The sequence below is a fragment of the Opisthocomus hoazin genome, chromosome 6, assembly GCF_030867145.1.
Source record: "Opisthocomus hoazin isolate bOpiHoa1 chromosome 6, bOpiHoa1.hap1, whole genome shotgun sequence".
NCBI classification, from domain to species: Eukaryota; Metazoa; Chordata; class Aves; order Opisthocomiformes; family Opisthocomidae; genus Opisthocomus; species Opisthocomus hoazin.
In genome coordinates, this window is record NC_134419.1 from 68,622,957 (window position 1) to 68,643,920 (window position 20,964).

Below are 20,964 nucleotides of genomic sequence, written 5' to 3' on the forward strand. Positions count from 1 at the left end.
TCTACAGCTTTTAGGCTAACAGCAGTGATGCTATTAAATGTAGAGACCTCAGATATCTTGTCTAGCTAATTCCCTGTAGACTGACATGTCAAACTGTTTGGACCTTATTGTAATTAGTCATGATGCAAGCACATGCTTTCTCCTTTTAAAGGTTTGTGATAGTGTGGCGTATTTGTAGATGGCCTGTGTACCACTCTCTTCTCTATTTACAGGGAAAATTTTTTTCTTATTTTGTTTCTGCTTCTTTCGAGTGGATAAAGACTACATGGAGAAATCAAAGAAGAAACAGCATAGAAAGATAGTCAAAATACTTGTATGCCTGCATACTGCTTAACATCCTCAGAGCTGCCTACCGAGATGAAGAGATTAGTAACTAAAATTTTCTAGCAACATTATTGTTCTGTGCTATATATAGATATGTATACAAGTAAAATAGGTTATTGTAGCAAGTTGGTTATTCTAGTTTTTCTGCTTATGTTGACTGAACAATACCAGTTGTCAACTGGTACTTGCAAACGTTGCTTTGATTCTTAAAAGCCCCAGTTTACACTGTCAGCTCACGCTTAAGACTGTCCTTCTGAAAGCAAATGGAAGTAAACGAGTCAGAACTGAGGCTGTAACTTCACTTGTGTTTCGGAGAGCCCTTGCAGGTCTAATTTGAAAGATTTTTGCATCTAGACTGCTTGAGTTTACGATGTGTATTTGGAAGATAACAGCAAATATTTCTAGACAAGGAGTTTTATGATATTGGGAAGACCTTGACCTAATCGTGCAACTAATGACTCCATTGAGAAAAGCTGTATCTGTTCTGCAGGCTGCAGTACTGTCTAAGGCTATCTAAGCCAGTGTAGAAGAGCTGGCTGGAGCTTTATAAACAGGAAGTTTAGGAACAGGCTGAGCGGCCCTGTATATTTTTACTGGTGGGGAAATTCATGTCTCTGTGAAGGTGGGTCAGATGGAAGCAGAGCAGCCAAGCACCGCCAGCTCAGGGCAGTCATGTCAGCAGCTGGCAGGCTTGGCTGTGCAGGGGATGCTTTGGTTCAAGGCCTAAGTGTAAAACTGTGTTTTCCTCTGGTGTAACTTAGTGGCGTTCAGCTCACTGCAGTTTTGAAGAGAACAGCCTCAGCTGGCAGTAGTGGAAAGGGAGTTTGCAGTCTGCTGCATACCGAGGTCAGGCTGTTCGCTTAGGTGGCTGTCTGCTGCCAGGTGAATAAAAGCTCTGCTCAGCATCCTCCTAGTTGTGCATCTTGTCTGAAGTGTTGCTCTGCCTCCTTTCCCATAGCTGTCATGGGCCCAGTTTTTGTACCATGGGCTGTTTCTATGCAAACTTTCAGCAGGATCCTTGAAGTGCTGTTCCAGCACAAACAAGGGGGGATGCTGGTGCTTGACTGGGCAGATGAGCTCACTGAAGGCAGAAGGATACTTGTGCAAACAGGACAGGCTTCTCAGCTGCAGTGGGGTGGGTTATCCAGGCGGCAGCCTCACCATAGCACCAGTGTAGGCACAGTTGAGTTGACCAAGTGCAGAAGTGGGGCAGCTATGTTGACAGGCAGTGTGGGCAGCCATGAGGTGCTGTGCTTCTCGCTTTGGAACTCAGTACCCCACTGTAAAAAGTCACTGCTCTTACTGTATCATCTTATGTCTAAAGCTTTAGTGTTTCAGAACAAACAAACCAAAAAAGCCACAGGTAAAGCTATTTAAATCTCAGAGCTGAAACTTTCTCTTTATTGAGCAGTGCTGAACATATAGCTGAATAACATATTTTTTTCATTGATCTGACAGTACAGTTTTTCCTTTGTCAAAGTTGTTTTGTCAAATACTATGTCTGAAATTGTTAGTGACCTTTCTGCTTGAAAAATGTCTGCTTTGTGCCAGAGCAGAGTATTTGTCAGGTTTTTGAAAACACCTCTCTCAAGCATGACTTTTACTTGGTCACTTGTGGGCAGTTGCAGTGTAATGCCATATATATATTGCAGTCTCATGCATTACAGCAGAACCAAAGCACTTGGTCTCCAGGCTGCAGTTAGGTTTTGAGAAGCAGATTCCTGCAGCTGAATGGGCCAGATCCCAAAATCGGAGCCCTATACGGTAGTGGTTTTGCAGAAATGAGTGCTGTGCAGTGAAAGGTCCAATAAATATAATTCATTTAATGGCTAATATTTAACCTAAATTCTTGTCTAGAAGAATGTGATGACCTGCATACAAGTCCCTTGGGGAATTATCAGAAAGGGAGGAAGGTTGTATTAGCACATGTGGGATGGTTATCTAAGGACATGCAGATCCGAGTTTTAAAGGTCTGTAGCAGTGAACAGAAAGTATTGAAATATTCATAAATAAGCATGGAGGAATACGTGAGTCACGCGCATGACACACTGAAGGTTGCAGTCTGCTAGAAAATATTGTTGCTCGCTGGCATGTGGATAAATTGCATACTTAATTTTATGCACTTCATCCATATCCTCACCTCTGTTTTGCTCATCCCAAACCTCCATATTTGCTACTTGCCCTAGCTTTTACCTATCTTCTGTTATTTCTAAAATTATTTTTAAGGAAAGCTGCTTGTTCGGTTTAACAAAATCATTGATACAACACTCAATCTTCATTTGTAGTAGCCTCAGCAAGTGTATAATGTACTACTGTTAGCATTAGAGAGGAAAACTAAGTTCAGAAGAATCGAAATAGCATGATCAAAAAGCAGAAGAGTTAAAAATACAGTAACAAATAAACCATAAAATCTTCCTGTCAAAAATTGCCCGAAATGCATTACGCTACCTTTTTTCAGCTATAAAAGCAACATTACTCGTACAGGTTTAAAAAAAAAAAAAAAGTCTGAATATGACTAATAAGACTTTACTGTGAATGTTTTTGCAGATGCTTTTTATAGTCCTTGTTGAATTGAAGTGAGAGTGATTTAATACAATACAGATAACTGTTTTTCTTCATCTCCTCCCCAGCAAATACTTCCATAAATTTCATGAATTCTGTCTTCCACATGGCCCCGGGAGACTACAAATGTGCAGTTTCCTTATATACAGATTGTAAACAAGAGTGAAAGAGCATTTCAGCCTTGCAGAGTGTGAAATGGCAGAGCCTTCTTCCAGGGGGCCTCTTTCTGGGGTATTTGAGAAGTAATAAAAAATTTCGGCATGACAGGATTTGAGAATAAGTGCTAGTATAGCTTGTTGAGGAAATATACTGGACGATTGTTATCTCTGCAATCTTAACAGATCACAGTAACAGAAGGAGAAAGTGCCATAAAGCCATGGCCTCATGGTCAGCCATTAGCAGAGAAGCGAGCTGGCGCTGGGCTGGCTGGTGCTTGGAAGTCTGTCTTGTGTGTCTGGGGGGAAGCATCTGACCTTGACCTCCTCGCTGCTGTTCTGTGGAAATGGTGACAGGGCCCTGCTGCACCTTAAAGGCATGTTTCGGGGATTAGTAAGTTAATGCTTGTGAAGCACTTAGATTTACTGTAATTATCTGCCCAGAGAAAATCTTGTCAGATAAATAATAATTGTCATCTCAACAGAGTATAAGTAGCATGCAAAAAAGGCACCAGGTCCATGTGCTGACCCATGAGAAGAAGAAAAATTACTGAATTTCTTTGCTAGTGAGAACTAGCCACTGTGTGCTAATGAGGTATGGGCACAAGACTACTGTGGTACACTTAAAGGTGATTAGCTGTGTGCAAGAGGGGCAAAGAAACACCCTCTGTATGTCTAACTTCCAGCAGTCTGGGCTAGTGGCCACATTCGGGTTCCAGGCTGGTGATGGTGCTCGTTACTTTTGTCAGTATGGGTGGCACCCTCATTGCCATTGGAACACATGGTGATGGTGATGATGATAATGGCCATTCCTTGGAGCTGAATCAAATTGAAGTGAGTGGGTTTCAGTCATCTGCTGATGGATGAAGGATGAAAGTGTGGATGTTTTCTCCAAACACTTGCTGTGATTTCCACAAATCCTTGTTTGTCTTTCGGACAGTTACCTCCCATTAGTTTCCCGTGTGGGCTCCCAGTGCTGATGCACCTCCCATATCTCTCTTTCTTTTCTCCCAGTCCCAGTTAGGTTCCTTTCGTCACTCAATTCCCTGTTTCTTCTTTCCTCTTCACCATCTGCTCCCTTCCCTTGCTGCATAGATCTTACCTACAGCAGCCACTAAAGAGAAAAATCTGTTTTTCCCTGCATATCTTCAGGGTAGCAAGAGGTTGTTCAGGTGTTTGGGGGGTGCTGCATGCGTAGTCTGGTCTACACAGAGAGATCCGTGCAACGGATCACTGCATAGTCCGTCCATGTGTATTTTTAGAGGCTTTACTTGTGGAAATCTGGCAAGTCCCAGGTACACATGATCATGACAAAATTACTCTAAGGAAGAGCATGGGTGTCTAAAAACTTGGAAATTAAAGTGTAGTTATGGATGCTCAGCTGTCCAACTGAGAGGCCGTATCAAGTAGAGTCTTAAGGATGTTTTTGGGGCATCTGGTAGCACTCTCTCTTTTAGAGTCAAAACCTGTTGATGAACAGGCAGTCATGAGATCGATGGATTTTACCCAACAGAGTGGGTGTTTTGGAGGACTGAATTAAAATTCAGTGAAGAAATTACATTTGCCATATAGAACTATTTTCTTTTTTGAGAGCAAGTGCTCTGCTAAGGAAAGCAAACTGAAAGGAGCAGTTATGTACAGGGAATAGCCTGGAGTTGTAATAGGAGTCAGCTGCGTGGTAAAGACACCAAATGTCTTTCTGGAATGAGCCAGCACGAGGGTTCACAATACACCTCAACTCATGTTGTGTGCAGCTTTGCGTACTGCTGGTTCAGACAAAAGCTGGGAGATGCTGCCAAGAAATAACAAGAGGGTTAGAAAATATAACCTGTAAGGAAAGTTTGAAGGAACAAAATTTACTCAGTCTAGAAGTGTCAGGACTGACGTAGTCCTGGGACAGGCGTTTGCTGTAAATAGTGATTAATCTGTGTGTCATCTAGAAGAAACAGGCTTTGTCCAGAGTGCATAGGATATTAAATTTGATGCTGTGAAAGCCTTTTTCATGATATATTCTACAAGAGTTTATCTCTTGGGGTTGCAGACGTTTTATGCAGGAGAAGAGGAAAGGGTTTTTTCCTTTGGGAGAAGGAAAGAAATAGAGGGGAGATGACATCCTGGTGTTCCTTCTAGTTTTTGCATGTCTCTGATGCTACTTGAGAATGGATGAACTCCGGTTTTCCAGTTGTTTACAACTTTATCAAATTTGGATGGTTTTTCAGAGGATTACAGAGTTAAAAAATAACACTAAAAGCAGCACATCCTGATGAATTTCCAGTACCTCTTACAAAATATGGAGAACTCTTTAATTAGTGATAAAAACGTTTTTTGTTATCATTTACAAAAACACATTTTATCTTGTCTTATTCTGGGAAATAGTTAACCCTCTGTAACCAAACTCCTTCCTTCCACCCCCCAAATTGCTGGTACTTAGCATACAAAGTTTAGGTCAGATGCTTAAAGTTTGGCAAAGTTATAAGCAGCTAAAAGCAAAGTCTAAGGGGAAGTTTCATGTAACATTAATAACAGGCAAAGCTACCAGCCCCACCTATAATAATCTTATTTCTATCAAAGCCAGGTTTCCTTGATGATTCTCAAATGTTTCTACAGGCATTTAGAGAAGATCTGGAATGCCTTATTCAAGAGCAGATGAAGAAGGGCAATAACCCCACTGGACTGCTTGCGTTACAGCAGATTGCTGAATACATTACAGCCAGCTCTTTTGCAGGTTTTTCCTCATCTTCATTGAGTAAGTGAATTACATATATATGTTGAACTTTTTCTCTTCCTTTTTTTATTATCACCAGGGCTTAGCAATGGTGGGATCTCCTCTTTCTTTGAATGAAAGTTCTGTCAGAGCTTGCTTCAGCTGTGTAGTAGTACAGATGGTGGCCTTAACTTTCCTTTTTAGGCTTCTTTCTCTCAAATTCTTTGATTTGTGCAATGATTTCTAAAATGTTTGGAGGCATCACGCTCAGTTACTCTAGAATTTGCTAATAAAAGTTTAACTGGTTTAACTGAGATAGGGAACAAAATGCTGTGCCCCCTTACTATTAGTTGTTTAACATGGGCATAAATGGAGTTGTAAAATACATAACCATTTAGATTGTTTATTTTTGTACTCTTGCATATAAATTGTTATTAAAAAAAAAGGAGGGGGGAGAATTGCCTTGCAGACTGAATCATTACACAAACAGTTCTCACAGTTAAAAACAGGCACTAGGATCTTTCAGTTAACACCCAAGTTCTTCTTTCCAAGTCATGAAGCGTTGAAACGTAAAAGTCAATTGAAGTTCTGTGGGTGGACATCATATGGGAGCTTACAAGCCTGAAGTACAGCAGCAGCTGTCAGCATTCAGCATCTTTTGAGAATTGGTCCCAAAATAGCTCTTCAGTGTTCGTTTAGCAAAACAAGTGGAAGAGAACAACAGAGCCCAAATAATCTCACCTCCACATCTCTGGTTGGTTAGCAAGACCCTGGGTCTGATGGCTGTGTCTGCTGCGTTTGCCCAGGGACTCAGACAGGGTGATGAATCTTAAAGCGCATGCTCTTTTTGTTGAAAACCAAAATGTCTTTTACCTCTTCTGGGTGTATCTCCCTGAAAACAAAGGCTGTAGCTCTCAAACAGTTACCATGCATTTGTGAAGGGGAGAAAGTGTGTTTGTGTAGTCACAAGTCGAAGAGATAAATTGATCTTTGTGATTTCTCTGTTAAGAGGTGATCTGTCTGAGGGTTTGAGAACTCTTGCACTAATCCTGATTTCTTCATTAGGACTAAATTAAAGCACCGAGACTGAGATGTCTCTTCAAATTAGTTATACCAGTGTCAAAAGTGCAGCAAGAATGTGTTCTCCTGTATTTTTCCAAGTAAGATGTGAAAACACTTCATTAGTGCCAAATGTGTTAAAGCACAGTTTCAGTACTACATAGGATCTTAAATCAGGATAGAGTTCAAAATCTGATTGGTACTTCAAAGGAAATCTGTTTCATCTCTCTTGTGTTTGAAAAAGAGATGAAGACTTAATCTCAGGGTGTGGTTGCTACAGTCTTAAAGTAACAGAGGTTTCAGTAAAGACCTTAGAAATCCCAGCAGGGTGGCTCGAGTCTAATAATTGCTGGTACTACTGTGCTAACAATTTAAATACACTGCTTCTGGAAGATCATGGCATAGCTTGAAGTTGTTTGTCTGTCCGGCCATCATCTTTTCTCATCTGTTTTTTAGGCCATGGAATGATTACACCTATCAATGATCTACCTGGGATAGATACCTCCTCATTTGTTAAGGGAGAAAAACTTACACGTTGCAAGTTAGCCAGTTTATATAGATTGGCTGACCTCTTCGGGTGGGCACATTTGCCAAATGCATATATCACAGTAAGTATTTTTGACAATAAAAACTTTTATTTGGAATCTTACCTATTCATTCAAATTAATTTTCCCCCCGAATAATACAAATTCAAAACCAGATCAGTAATCCATTTTGTTCCTCCTTTGCAGGTAAGAGTAAGCAAAGAACACGACCATATTCTAATCATTCCAAGAGGTCTGTCCTTTTCTGAAGCTTCAGCTTCTAATTTGGTACGTGATTCACCTGCTGTAATAACCACCAAGGCTCAACCTGGTTTCTAAAAGACTTTTATGGCTGCTAAGTTGGACTTTTAATCTATAACCATGCTGTTGTTTGTTTTTTAATGTTTACCTACTAGATGAAAAGCTGATGAACTGTTTAGATACTAGCATCCTTTGTCCTCAGCATTTCTTTATGGGTTTAGCTTTGCTTTCCGTTGCTTTGTCTTCAGCTTCAATACGGACCAGCAAAGTTTTGACTCCATCTGATGAAGCTCATCAAATAGCCTCAGTGTAGCAGCAACCTTTTATAACCTGACAATATGGTATAATATATGAAATGACTCTGTAGGAGTAGTGTTAGTAGAATCAGCTCTGATCATTGCAAGTGGGGAAATAAAGCTGAATAATCTTCCCCAGGCCCAGCAAGGGAGCTGGGTGAAGTTACAGGCTGGCATTCAGGCAATGGTAGCTGCTAAATCACGCATCTTTTGGTGCAGAACTTGCCATATGTTCTTCGTGTCAGTACATCTCCATAAAGAAACTACCTCTAGTTGGAAGGGGTAACAGATTGAGAGCATTGCACCAGCAAACACAGAACCAAAATACAAACATGAGAACAAGACCTCATATGACCCTGCTGTTGTTTTAAGTTGATCCTGGAATTATTATTTTAATGTTCCCATAAAAATGAAAATTCCCTATGTATTTAATTTTCTTTTTGGAAATTTCTCAGAGGATGAATTTTCTTCATATTTAAAATGTAGGAAGTGTTAACAAAGTTCATTTCTGAAAGTCAGAAACAAGGAAAGGTCAGCTAGACCAAAGAGGAATATACATTGTATCAGGGTCTGATCTTACTTCTTCCATGGCTGGACTTGCAACAACTGTCAAGGGCTTGGACAGCAGGATGGTTTATGGACACACAGATTCATGGCTGCGCTCCTACTGTTTTTTCATGCTCTGAGCCCTAAACATGAGGGGGGGAAATTTGGTACCAAGTAGGAAATGGAGGGTAGTTTTTAGATAATGGCAGTTATCACATGCTTTTTGAATATTGTTCGTTTGTTTGACTTTTCCAGGTTAAGGTGAACATCCTAGGAGATGTAGTTGACCAGGGAAGTACGACTCTAAGTATTGACAATGCAGGATTCAGTCCACATGTGGCCATCTACTCCACACGCCCTGATGTCAGATGTGTAATACACATACATACGCCTGCAACAGCAGCTGTAAGTCTTCCTTCTAGCATAAAGAGTAGAAGAAAGCAGGTTTACCTTATGAACTTGGATCACCTTTCTGAATCTGAATCACTGCTCACGGCAGTTTTATTTTTGTTTTTAACATCAACTCTACACTGGTAATGAAAGGTGTGAGGTTATCGAGTAAGCAGACGGAGAGGGCTGGGCCACCGCAGTGAAATGGATAGGAATAAACTGATGCTCAGATACGATTGAGGAGGCTATAGTAGAGTATATAGTTTACATAGCCTTTATTTAAAGCATTTTAGACCAGAAGACATGCTATATACATCATCATTTGCATTATGCAACTCTATTTTTAAGTGGCTTAATTAGTAGTTAGGTTCAGTTAGGATTTACCTCACTATCAAAAAGTCATAGTTAACATATAAGTTAAAAATGGTCTGTATAACAGTGATAAAAATGTAGAGAGACTTGAAAGAATTGGCTTGAGATAAACAGATAAATTCATATTTTATATATAAATGCATATATATGCATTGCTTGACTACAGACAAAAAAAATGGAAGGGGTAACTTTTATATTAGCTTTTTGAAGTTATAAGTGTGGGAAAGAAGGAAAAACCATGGAGTAAGCTTATGCTGAGAATTGAACATGGATAAAATTGACAAAAGTTAACTTAGTTGGGATAATTTGTCTGTTCCTATGATGCATCTGTCCCTAGGCTGGGTAGCAGCAGCTCTGTCTCCCTATTGCAAATTAAACTGGGGGGCGAGAAGGTATTGTTTCCACGCTTTCACTGTGGAGAGTTTGCTTCCCTTCTAGCAAAGGTACAACATATATCCTGCTACAGCTTGGGTGGTTGAGATGTGGGCTTTTAGACTTTTTTTTTTTCTTTCCTAATTATCAGTGCTTCATTTTGCTGAAACAGGTTTCATCTATGAAGTGTGGCATCCTTCCCATATCACAAGAGGCTCTGATTCTGGGAGATGTTGCTTATTACAACTACCAGGGATCTCTTGACGAACAGGAGGAGAGAGTTCAGCTTCAGAAAGTTCTTGGACCCAGTTGCAAGGTATTCAACCTCATGCATGCTCATAATAAACAATTTTCATGTACTGTGCCAGTTTCTACCATTTAACATTAGTGTCTTCATTTACTAGGTATTAGTCTTGAGAAACCATGGTGTAGTAGCACTAGGAGAGACACTGGAAGAAGCATTCCACTATATTTTCAATGTGCAACTGGCCTGTGAAACACAGGTGAGAGAGAATTTATCTGTATTTCATTTCAAACACTTATACTGCTGAGTTTTAGATTATATCGCAGATGGGAAGGCCTCTAATATTACAAAATACTTGGGGCTGTGGAATCCAGTAATCATATGCCAGGTCAAAGTCAGAGAAGTTGGAATAATCAGGAAAACATAGAAGGAAGAGCATAAATACTGTATCGCTCTTCCTAGAATGAGTATCAGTGTTGTTAGACTCTGAAGAGTACAGGTTTTGTTCCATGCTGTGGAGGGTGAGCCTGATGCAGGGAATCTGTCAGATAATAGCTTCAGTGGTACTTGCTGCATGTGGAAGTGGGACTTAAGATCTCTCGACATCCAGCTCGTTTATCAAAGATGAATGGTGTGACAAGGAAAGAAGCTTCTCCCTATGATCACAAAGATTTGTAAAACCAAATAAACGAAGGTCTTTGGAGCAATGGTAGAGGGTAGCATATTTAAAAATAACTTGAGTCCCAAAATCAGTTGTTACCATTTTGTTTAACGCTACCTAGTGGGTTATCTAGGTATTCTCTATAACCTGTGGGGAGAGACCACTGGAAGTGTCCTTACTTTCCATAACTCTTAAGACCATCCCCAGAAACTTTTATCGCTTTGCTCTTACTTGTTCCCCAGTGATCCTGTCCTCCCAAGTAGGCATTTGGAGGTGCAAATGGCAGTCTCCCACTCCTTTGCTTTCCTCCCTTGCCTTGCTATTCATTTTGAGTTTGATCACCCATTCGTTTTGAAACAGATATAAAAATAAAAAATTTTTAGTCTTGTGGTGCAGGAAGACCTTTTTAAGGTACTCTGAAAGCCAGTGTTGGAGTCTGTTCCTTTTAAAGTGCAATTCTTGGCAGGTATTGTTATCCTTTCCATAAGAATCACTTGCTATATATTTTAATACATTTTTGCACAGTGGAAAACTAGCCTGAGGAAGAACTGTGGCATGTGTTTAAGTATGTTTCTCCTGTGAATTCAGAAAAGCAGGGAATCTGAAAGCTGTTCCACAAATGAAATACATTTATCGATGTCTCTAGGTTCATGCATTAGCTGGAGCAGGTGGGATAGACAATCTCCTACTACTGGATCTGCAGAAGTTCAAACCTTCTACACATGCTGTGGCAGCAGCTGGAGGAGGTGGAGTTAATACGGCTTCCCAGCAAAAGTGGAAAGTTGGGGAGCAAGAATTTGAAGCGCTTATGCGGATGCTGGACAACCTGGTGAGAGCACGTTGATGGCTTTGTCCATACAGTCTCTGTAAGCTGCTGAGAGTGTAGGATTAGCTTCTGTAAAGCAAACGATTTTTTCTTGTTTCTTTGTGCACTTGAAAATGAAGACAGAGTAACTTTTATTGTATATGAAACCTCTTTTGTTTGGTTTAGTTTTTATTATGTTAGTGTACCTGACAGTACTATTCTGTCTTGGTAAGATTTTATAATGTTTTGAACTTAAATTTTGTTCAGCCCATCTCACAAACGTATTTGCTCTTTATAGTAGTTTAATAGTAAAAATGTGTTTTAATTGCCACCTAGTAAATAGACATAGCAGATTCCTCTCTGTATTTTGTTATTAACTCTAATGTTGGGAAATAAGATGATAATTTATTATTTGTTTGAAATGTCCACTTCACTGCACTATGAATTCTGGAACAGCCTTCAATACAAATAGAGTGAGGAATGGGGGAGTGTCATAAACTAGGATGTGCCATTGTGCAAGACGGATAAATGCCCTTATGAATGCTACCTAGGTCGTAAACTGAGCAGGGGTCATTAGGTGGTCATGCATTTACAAAGGTGGGAGGGAGGTGAGGTGTGGGTGAGGTCCTGTCCAGCTGCTACTGTATGGTGTTTTAAATGAGTCTCTTGAATGTTAATAGTATGAATGAATGATTGATGACACCACTAGGCTGTTCTCTGAAGAGATCAGTAAACCTGTTTGATGCATATAGGGCAGTGCAAAACTTCTGTAACTTCTTTGGATACCTTTTTCTGTTTGTTTTTTTTTTTAAACATTTTTTTTTTCTTCTTTTTCTTTCTCCCCAGGGATACAGAACTGGCTATGCCTATAGGCAGCCATTAGTCAGGGAAAAACCCAGACATAAGAGTGACGTTGAGATCCCAGCCACTGTGACTGCCTTTTCCTTTGAAGATGATACAGTCCCGCTTTCCCCCCTGAAATTCCTGGCGCAGAGGCAACAGAGAGAAAAGACAAGATGGCTGAACTCTCCAAACACATACTTGAAAGTCAATGTGCCTGAGGAGTCCTGGAATGGGGAAACCAGTCCCAGGACTAAGATCACGGTAGGTAGATTTAGGTACTTAAGGCAGTTGCTTAGTTTTTCCACTACTTGAGAGAAAGTAAATTACACACGGTTTGTATGAGGAAATCTTTAGCAGCATTAGCAAATAGGTTTATCAAGCAAGTAAAAATAGGCTTTGTGGAAACTTAATGACTTATTAATACTAAGGGCTCCCTCTGTTTGGGGAAGAGGGGTTTAACTGTTGGGAAGAGTAACAGTTTATGATAAAATTTAACAGTTATCTCTCTTTTGTTACTAGCTCTTCCAGTTCCTGGAGTAGAAAAAAGTTTTTTCTACTATATCTTTTTGTGCTATTAATTGTCCTCCAAACATAGTAAAGTTTTAAGTCACCCGTGGGTGGTTGTTCTTTTCTCTGCGTGAGGGAGACACAAGCTCTAATTCATCTTGAACTGCCTCTTTTCTGTTTGTGAGCCTACTGAAAACAGACTTCGAGGAGTCTGCTTATGCTTCTACTGTTAATGATCGAGATCCTTCCTCCTCCTTCGGCTCACCGAGATCCTTCCACTGTGTTTCAGCAGCCTGGAGAGAGGTGCCTCTCGTGGGACTACAAAGCATGTTATTTGCTATCAGACTACTCCCAGTTCCATAGTACAACTGTAAACGCATCAGCTCCTCCTGCTGGCAGGCTACCGAGTTTCTGAAGTTTGGGAGGAACACCCTCGGCAACCGTTTTAAAACCCTGCTTAGAAAGGAAAAAACCTACAGACAAAGATGTGGGGTTAGCCGAGGCGGAAGTTGATTGCATGAACAAGGGCTCTGGAGCTGGTGGATCAATATGCCAGTTACTAGGAAGCATGACCCTTTCTAAATATGACTTCATTAGTCCACACTACTGCATTTTTCAGGAATGTATTTCAGTGTTTACAAAAAGTAGTCTTTATGATATGTGTTCAAGGCAATTCAGATCCTCGTGGGCAAACATGAAAACTTGGAAGGTGTTGAGATTATTTTGTGGGGGTCGTGCAATTGAGAATAAAGTGAGAAAGTCCTTCCTTTATATCTCTTCCTTAGCAGTAAGACAGCACTGAGAATTGTTCCTCCCCATCATGCTGGGGTTTTTAGCTTCCTTTTTTTTTTTTTCTTGAAGTGGATGAAAGCTGATGACTCCTCCAAGACTAGTGGAGGAACACCGATCAAAATTGAAGATCCAAACCAATTTGTTCCTCTAAACACAAACCCAAGTGAAGTGTTGGAAAAGAGAAATAAGGTAAAAGAAGTGTAACCATGAAAACTTTAACATTTCCAAATAAAATTATCTGTTCAAGTAATGATTCAACACAGCAATAAAATAGCATTTTCAAGTGTTCTGATTTTACTAAGAAGTTTCTTAAATTGTGTGTAACTTTTGTCACTAAAAAGCGTGTATTTAAATGTATGATATACATGAAGTCTGTAGATACATATGCAATGTATATAAATTTTGAATGCGATAGTTTGATGAAGAATGAGTATTGACTCTGGAAATAACAGATTGGAAATGGTAGTCCCTGCTATTTAGCATTATAGTTAGTGGATAATTAGGCATCAACATGAACCGAATTGCTGTGCGTCATCTACAGCATGATTCTGTCTCAGAGTGTAATCTCACTCTGTTCTGTGTTAAGTCTCCTAGCATTCTTAAGCTGGAGTTTCTGTGGTCCAGTCTGCTTCCTAATGACAATTAAAAAAAAAAAAAAGAAAAGGAGATATTACTGTTGGACCTCTCTGTAAACACAAATATCTCACTGCTTTTCCCTTCCAACACATTAGACACCCACTGTCAGACTGACCAAATACTCCACCCTAGGCATAACTGTATTAACAGATATTCAGGACACTTTCCATTTGAGTACGTATTTTTTTCTTTCTTGGAAAGCACCGCAGCAGTATCCATGGGGACTGAACTGGAGTCAGAAGGAGCAACTCCCTTCCTTAGAACTGGAAAGGCACTCACTAATCATCTAGAGATTAATAACACAAATCCCAGACAATTATTTTTAAATTCATGCAAGTCATTCTCATTAAATAATTTAGTCCTATTTTTCTGCCTTTAAGTTTTTTTTAATATGATCTGTATTTGCGTTTACTTTTATATCTGATCTGTCAATCGCTTCAGCACTGCCAATGTGGAGCTAGGGCTGTTGGCTTGGGGGAAATGATGAGATGTTCACAGAAGCAAAAAGTTTAACAACCGTTGTGATCACAGAGATCCTTCCAATAGCTTAACACAAGTCATTTATTTTGGGGGGATGGAGAGGGCAGGTTCAGAGACATGCTGTTCCTTGGAGCTTATTTCTAAATACTGGCTTGTATGAAGTGCAGGAGCTGGGACTAGAGTGGATATTTGGGAGTACTTGGAGGGCTAAACAACCCATGCAGTGCATTCAGAGGTGGAAGGAGAGATCTTAATTTTTAGGTGCAGCAGCGTACAGCTTGGTCCTTCAGCCTTTCACTGTTGCCTGTGTGACTGGCTTTGCAAAGCTGGTAGGCATAGGATTTGTTAAAGAGAAGTATCTGTTTCTAACCCAGTTTATTTTCTCTGTGTAGATAAGGGAGCAAAACCGGTATGACCTAAAGACAGCAGGACCACAGTCTCAGCTGCTCGCTGGGATTGTTGTGGATAAAAAACCGAGTCCAGTGAGTAGGACATAATTAATAATTGATTTACAAATAGTTGAGTAATTTGGCTGCCTGTCCTTCAAACATCAGTTTGGGCCATTTTCTTTCTAAATGCTTTGTTTGAACTGATTATTTTAATGCCAGATTTTGGATGTGTGATATATTTTATTCATGTTTCATTTCAGAGGTTTAAAATGTTAGTTTCAAATGGAGATATGAATGGTAAGTTTGCCTGCCATTAAAATTAATGAAGTAGGACCCCTGTCTAAGACCATTTAAGCTAAAGAGTGATGAACTTTGCAATGCAAGGTGCCAAAAATAATCTTTTCATCACTCTGTGGAACCGCTGCTGAAGGAAATTATTAAGGCCCAGAAATAACCAAGTTTAAAAGGTGGGATGGGACCATGTAGAAGGTAGCTCTCATTAGAAACAGGCTTCTTACTGGGAGGCAGGTTTTCCAGTTTCTTACCTATCTGCATTAATCTTTTCTTGGACAGAATACAGTTACTTCCAAACAGTACAGATATCCCTGACAAGTTTAGATAGCAAACTGTGGTGAATTGTAATTGGAATCCTATAATTCTAACAGTTTCCAACTATCCATGCATTAGTACATCTATTTCCTCATTTTGGTTTCCAATATTCTTTTCAGATAACACTGAGTTTGCTTATTTATATCAGGCGAAAAAGAATATGTTCCAAATGAGTTTTCTTGCAACATGAGAATAACTTTAATTTTGTCATTCTAAGATTCATCTCAGAACAGCTCTTCCAGTTAGACTCCTAAACTGGAGCAGGAGCACAGTTACTTTCCTACAAAAAAATTCCTATAATTTGAGGTGTTTGCAGAAAATACAGAAAATCTTATTTATGAATCCCTGTTGTTAAAAGACGTGCACTTCTCTGTATGTTAGTCCCTGAAGTGTAAGATGCTAAGGCAGGTTTCTATTCTGAAGCTGTCCCCCTCGATGCAAAAAGAAACCCCACCTCAAATAATGATTGTGCTGCTGCGAAAGGATGGTGATTTACAGCTCGGTAGTCAGTATTCATTACTATGTGAATGCCTATTAAATGGGGTAATTTTGTTCTGGGTGCATCTGTGTTTTTCTTCTGTATTCCCTGCCAATCTGGAGTCGCTAAACTTTGGGCAAAATACAGACATTAACTTTGTACATCTTGCTTGCTTCTTTTTTTAACTGTTAAATTTTGTGGTTTTCTCTTTTCCAGCCAATGCAGTTTGAAGATGATGAGCACACACCACCAGCACCACCCAACCCATTCAGTCATCTCACAGAAAAAGAACTGGAAGAGTACAAGAAAACAATTGAGCGCAAGCAGCAGGGGTTGGAAGGTCAGTGGTGTGTTTTTCAATGTTGAAGTTTACATTTTAATAATGAGTTCATTTTTAGTTTTAAAATATCTACTCTAAAAATTGTATGCATGTTAATTATTAGCATATATTGTTGGCAGCTACTTTAGAACTAATCTTTCCTTGAGACTGTAGAATTTCTTCTTAGGTGTGTTTTCTTGTTTGTTTTCACTTTTGTTAGTGCTAAAATTAAGGCAATGAAAGGTTTGCGCAGAAATGGGGTTGACAAAAACACACTTCAACATAATGGCTTTTTTTTGTCAGAACCGTAGAATAACTTAGGTTGGAAGAGCCCTTGAAGGTCAGCTTAGTCCAGCCTCCTCCTCAAACTTGATACCAGAGTAGATGAAGTTGCTCAGGTCTGTGCCAAGCTGAGCAAAAGCTGACTGAGATGTTTGGTCTTGGCTTCTTTAGTTTTTCTTCTAGTCTCCCAATGTGCAAGACTCATCTACTTTCACGTTTTACATCATCTTCCAATAATATTATTCCATAGGGAATTACTAATTCAGGGTTGATTTTTTTTTTTTTTTTTAACAATAGCACTTACTATGCATTCTTCTTCACTAATATTGTGTAATAAACCAATTTTGCTATATATCACATTCAGGGCATAGCATAATAGCTTACTAAAACAGTGAACTGTGTGACTTATGGCTAGGTAAAACCATGGGACGTGCTACTTGGAATGCAACCCTGCCATGCTTTTTAATGCTTTGTATTAAAGAACTAATATATAATGATTGTTAGCAGATAAAACGTGTAAATCCATAATTCTGTAGAGTTTAAACTGCGTATTGTAACTTTTTGATGTTGTCAGCATGAGCAACACAATGCTAGCAGAGCTGTAAATCTTGTGGCACTTGCACTGACATTCTTGCTTGATTTCTTTACTTTTGCATGGCTACTAATTCGAATCTTGTCCTGCAGATGCTGAACAGGAATTATTCTCAGATGACGGTTCATCCGTGTCACAAATTCAGTCACAAACTCAGTCCCCGCAAAATGTCCCAGAAAAATTAGAAGGTATTCCGTGCGGTTTCTGTACAATGCCAATGGCTCCGATAGCCTGAGTCATCCACTCTGCTGCTGCGTTCTTTACACTCACATGAAGTCAGCTGAACCAAAAAGAGCCCTCTTTTACCAAGTCTGGATGGGAGTCTGTCCAGAAAACTGTTTTTCCCAATTTTTTCTACTATGTAATTCTCACAAACAGAAAACAACCCAGGGCATACTGAAACTTAGATATTAATGAGGTGGAGGAAATAGGTATTGTATTTGGATTTTATTGAAAGTGTTAAGAATAGATTTTTTGCCTAAGACTTTTCCAGCGAAGTCTAAGAAGGCATTTGGAAAGGGTAGTTCACGAAAGACTTCTGTATGAAATGGCTGCATTTTTAGTCTCTTGCAGTAAAGTGTAATTCTGAGTGTGCTTGAGACTGCGTATGTATGTGCTGTGTAGACTGTACTTGTATATACTGTATACAGCTTGAGCTGTATATGTACCTGGCAGAGATAAAGTTAGCTTTTTCAGCTCATTTTGATTTAGCGTATCACAGTATTTGGCTGTTTACAACAAGTAAGAGTGCAGATAAAGGAGTTAAAAAAACACATCTCAGCACTTCTGGTTTCATTCTTTGTATCACAGTCCAGACTCGCAGACTTTGTTTCAATACTGTTTTTTTCGTGATAGTGTACATAAATAATTGCAATATTGTCTGTCCTTTCAGAAAATCATGAAGATTTCTATACTCAGAATGCTAACCTAATATCTGTGGAGTTGCCAGTTGTGGTGGTGAACGGCAAGGAAGACGCACATGATGTGGAAGAAGATCTCACCAAGAGGGTCAGTCAGTTAACCACTAGTACTGTGGAGAGTGTAGAAATTACGATCAAAAGCTCTGAAAAGATAGAAGAGGCCCTGTCCCCTGAAGGGTCGCCTTCCAAATCCCCATCGAAGAAGAAGAAGAAATTTCGCACCCCATCTTTCCTGAAAAAGAGTAAAAAGAAGGAGAAAGTAGAAGCGTAAGTGCAGTTCTGTTGCAAGGAGAAATTGCACATTTTAGACGTTTCAGCTGACCATTAACAGCATAGTGTTAGGGGTGTGCAGTAACTGGACTTTTAACCTAAACAAAAAGGAACTGGAAGAGGTTTTGCTTTAAAAAAACCAAACCAACAAACAAAAAAACCCACAAACCCTTTCATGTGAGTTCAAAATTAATTCATCTCTCGCTTAACTGTGTCCAAAATTGCTATGAGGTTTGGAAACATTCATTAGTTTCGTGTAGAACTACACTGGCAGGTGCTTAATAACCATCATAGCAAGATCGAATACCGTCACAGTACGCAGCAGCAAGTTCTCCTTGGTGTATTTTGCAGACCTTAAAGTTTTCAGTACAGTTAAAGTCTTTAATAAAGTTACTGTTGAATGATCATTTGACTTTTTAAAACTGCTGTCTCATTTGGTAACCAGATCATACATTTTTGTATTGTGATTTTGACCATATATTTTATGTTTCTGTACCCCTGTTTGAGTGGGTGCACATTAACAGCACACCTTTAAATCTTTTTAAGATTAGATCATATAGAAATATTATACACTGGCACATAATATTAGGGGGAAAACTGTGTAAGAGAAAGTTTATTTGGAATTATACAAAAAGGTCTAAAGAATTCCATTTTTCAATAACTTTTTTGCCAAATATTTCATTTTAGTGAAATATAATTTTTGAAGACTTCTTTTTTATTCTATCAGTTGGGGGGGGACCCTTATTTTTCAAGAAAGGGGGTTTTATACACTTAACATTGATAATTTAGTTTAACTGGCAAAACAAAAAAGATTTTTATATGTTCAAGTGTTTGTATACCATTCAGTATAAAGGTATTATAAGCATGTAAACCAAGCATTAAATAGTAGAGTGTATTTAAGAGTGCTTGGTTTAGAGTATACTTAAATATTATTCAGGAATCCAGGGACTTAGAAATCAAATGATAAAAGCATATAAAATTGAACTGGATTCATGTTTAAAAATTACTTGTGGGTTTGTTGTTTTTTTTTTCTCTTGTGGTATTGCTAATCAATGAAGAAAAATAATCTCTTAACCAAATGAAGGAAACAAAGCTGTTAAAAGGGAAAGTGAAATAGTAAGAAAACAGGAGGAGACAAAGAAAGTAAAAGATTGGTGATTATTTTTTTTAAATATATGATATGGATTGTGGGATATTTTTATTAAATCAGCAAAGCGACATTTCCATATTAGACGTTTTAAATAGTTTGTATGGATTCATACAGAGTGCAACACTTTGGTTTTTTCTTCACTTTGATTTGAATTGTAAAAGGGTCTCGTGAATCTGTGTTGTCCTTTGGATGAACCCAGAGCAAATCAGAGCCTAGTGCCATGGGTAAGTTTGCTACTTCCACTTACTCATTTTTACTGATATTGTCATTTTAGTACTTTTACTGTATTGTAAATAAAAACTAAGCATAGAAATTAACATAGGGTTTTCTTCGCTATGTCAAATTGTCTGTAAATCAGTCAACGCAATAGAAGTACATTTTAAAGATCCATGTGATTCCCAAATTGCCAGTTGAGATATTATACAATATATAATTGTTAAATATGGCTGGAGAGTGGTTTGGCATGCAAAAATGTTGATTATAGCATGTTCAGGGGCTGGTTAGCTTTGACCGTGTAAGTGTGATAATGCAGTGTTGAAATGGATCCTGGAAACAATTTTCTAGCTATCACTAAATACTGGAATCAGTGTTTTTAATCATAGTGGAAACTTTCAGTTGCTTACTTTGTTTTTTATGTTCTACATTATTTGTGTTGTATTACAACATATGTAGAAACAGTAACCTGTGAACTACGCTTTTCATAACTTTTTAAAAAATATATCTAAATGAATGCAATGTGCATAAATATTTTTTAAAATGCAACCATGAACTATTTGCACCTTTTGCTAATGCCTCTATTTACTTGCTTTGGCATAAAGAATGAGCCAGCCAACTCCTGTGTCCTGTGGAAAATATATAAATGTTATCTGAAATTGCTCATAGATGTAATGCTAATTAATGTTAAATCACAAATAAACAGTATTTTAAATAGATGGGTTTTGTATAGCAGCTTTTTGTTTATACAGTGCTCTTGCATCTCGCGCTGGTAGAGAAGATCCTTTGATTGTGTACGTTACTTCTCAGGAGTTTGTTCTGAAGATGGCTTCTTGCTTGTGCTTATTTGGAAAGCTGTGCAAGAAAATGGTCTGGTCTTATTAGAGAACAGTTGTTTTCTCTGTCACAGATCCTGGAGATGAAAGAGGACAGGCCCGTGGTAAAATACACGGTGTTGTCGTGCCATTGTGTTGAACCCCGGCTGAGTTTGTGCTGCAGGCTTTCCTCTCCTGGGGCACGCTTCCCCATCTTCCTGGTCTGTGTCTTCTGCTCTGCAGCATGGGTTTCGTATGCCGGCCGGAGACACACGACTCAAGCGACTTAAGTGCTGTGTAAGTACAGAGCAGGGAAATAGCTTGTGGAAATTACTATTTTTTCACTTTATTAATGAAAACAGAGTTGTTTTTGTAGGGAAGGCTTTTAATGCAA

At 39.0% G+C, this 20,964-nt stretch overlaps 1 protein-coding gene across 12 annotated transcripts in view; it reads left to right on the forward strand.

Annotated features, from left to right (window-relative positions):
* The window catches only part of ADD3 (adducin 3), a 108,654-nt gene extending 88,180 nt beyond the window's left edge, over nucleotides 1-20,474 (forward strand). For 11 of the 12 annotated variants that reach the window (XM_075423709.1, XM_075423707.1, XM_075423705.1 and 8 more), the window contains 13 exons: nucleotides 5,649-5,787; nucleotides 7,261-7,412; nucleotides 7,536-7,616; nucleotides 8,687-8,836; nucleotides 9,738-9,881; nucleotides 9,970-10,068; nucleotides 11,117-11,299; nucleotides 12,122-12,379; nucleotides 13,487-13,606; nucleotides 14,926-15,015; nucleotides 16,226-16,349; nucleotides 17,295-17,390; nucleotides 18,095-20,474. In XM_075423709.1, the coding sequence (XP_075279824.1) occupies nucleotides 5,649-5,787; nucleotides 7,261-7,412; nucleotides 7,536-7,616; nucleotides 8,687-8,836; nucleotides 9,738-9,881; nucleotides 9,970-10,068; nucleotides 11,117-11,299; nucleotides 12,122-12,379; nucleotides 13,487-13,606; nucleotides 14,926-15,015; nucleotides 16,226-16,349; nucleotides 17,295-17,390; nucleotides 18,095-18,393 (1,935 nt within the window). In that variant the 3' untranslated portion in view covers nucleotides 18,394-20,474. The remainder of the gene's footprint in view (nucleotides 1-5,648; nucleotides 5,788-7,260; nucleotides 7,413-7,535; nucleotides 7,617-8,686; nucleotides 8,837-9,737; nucleotides 9,882-9,969; nucleotides 10,069-11,116; nucleotides 11,300-12,121; nucleotides 12,380-13,486; nucleotides 13,607-14,925; nucleotides 15,016-16,225; nucleotides 16,350-17,294; nucleotides 17,391-18,094) is intronic. The other variant, XM_075423715.1, reaches the window with a different exon arrangement.
* Nucleotides 20,475-20,964: the final 490 nt, after the last annotated feature.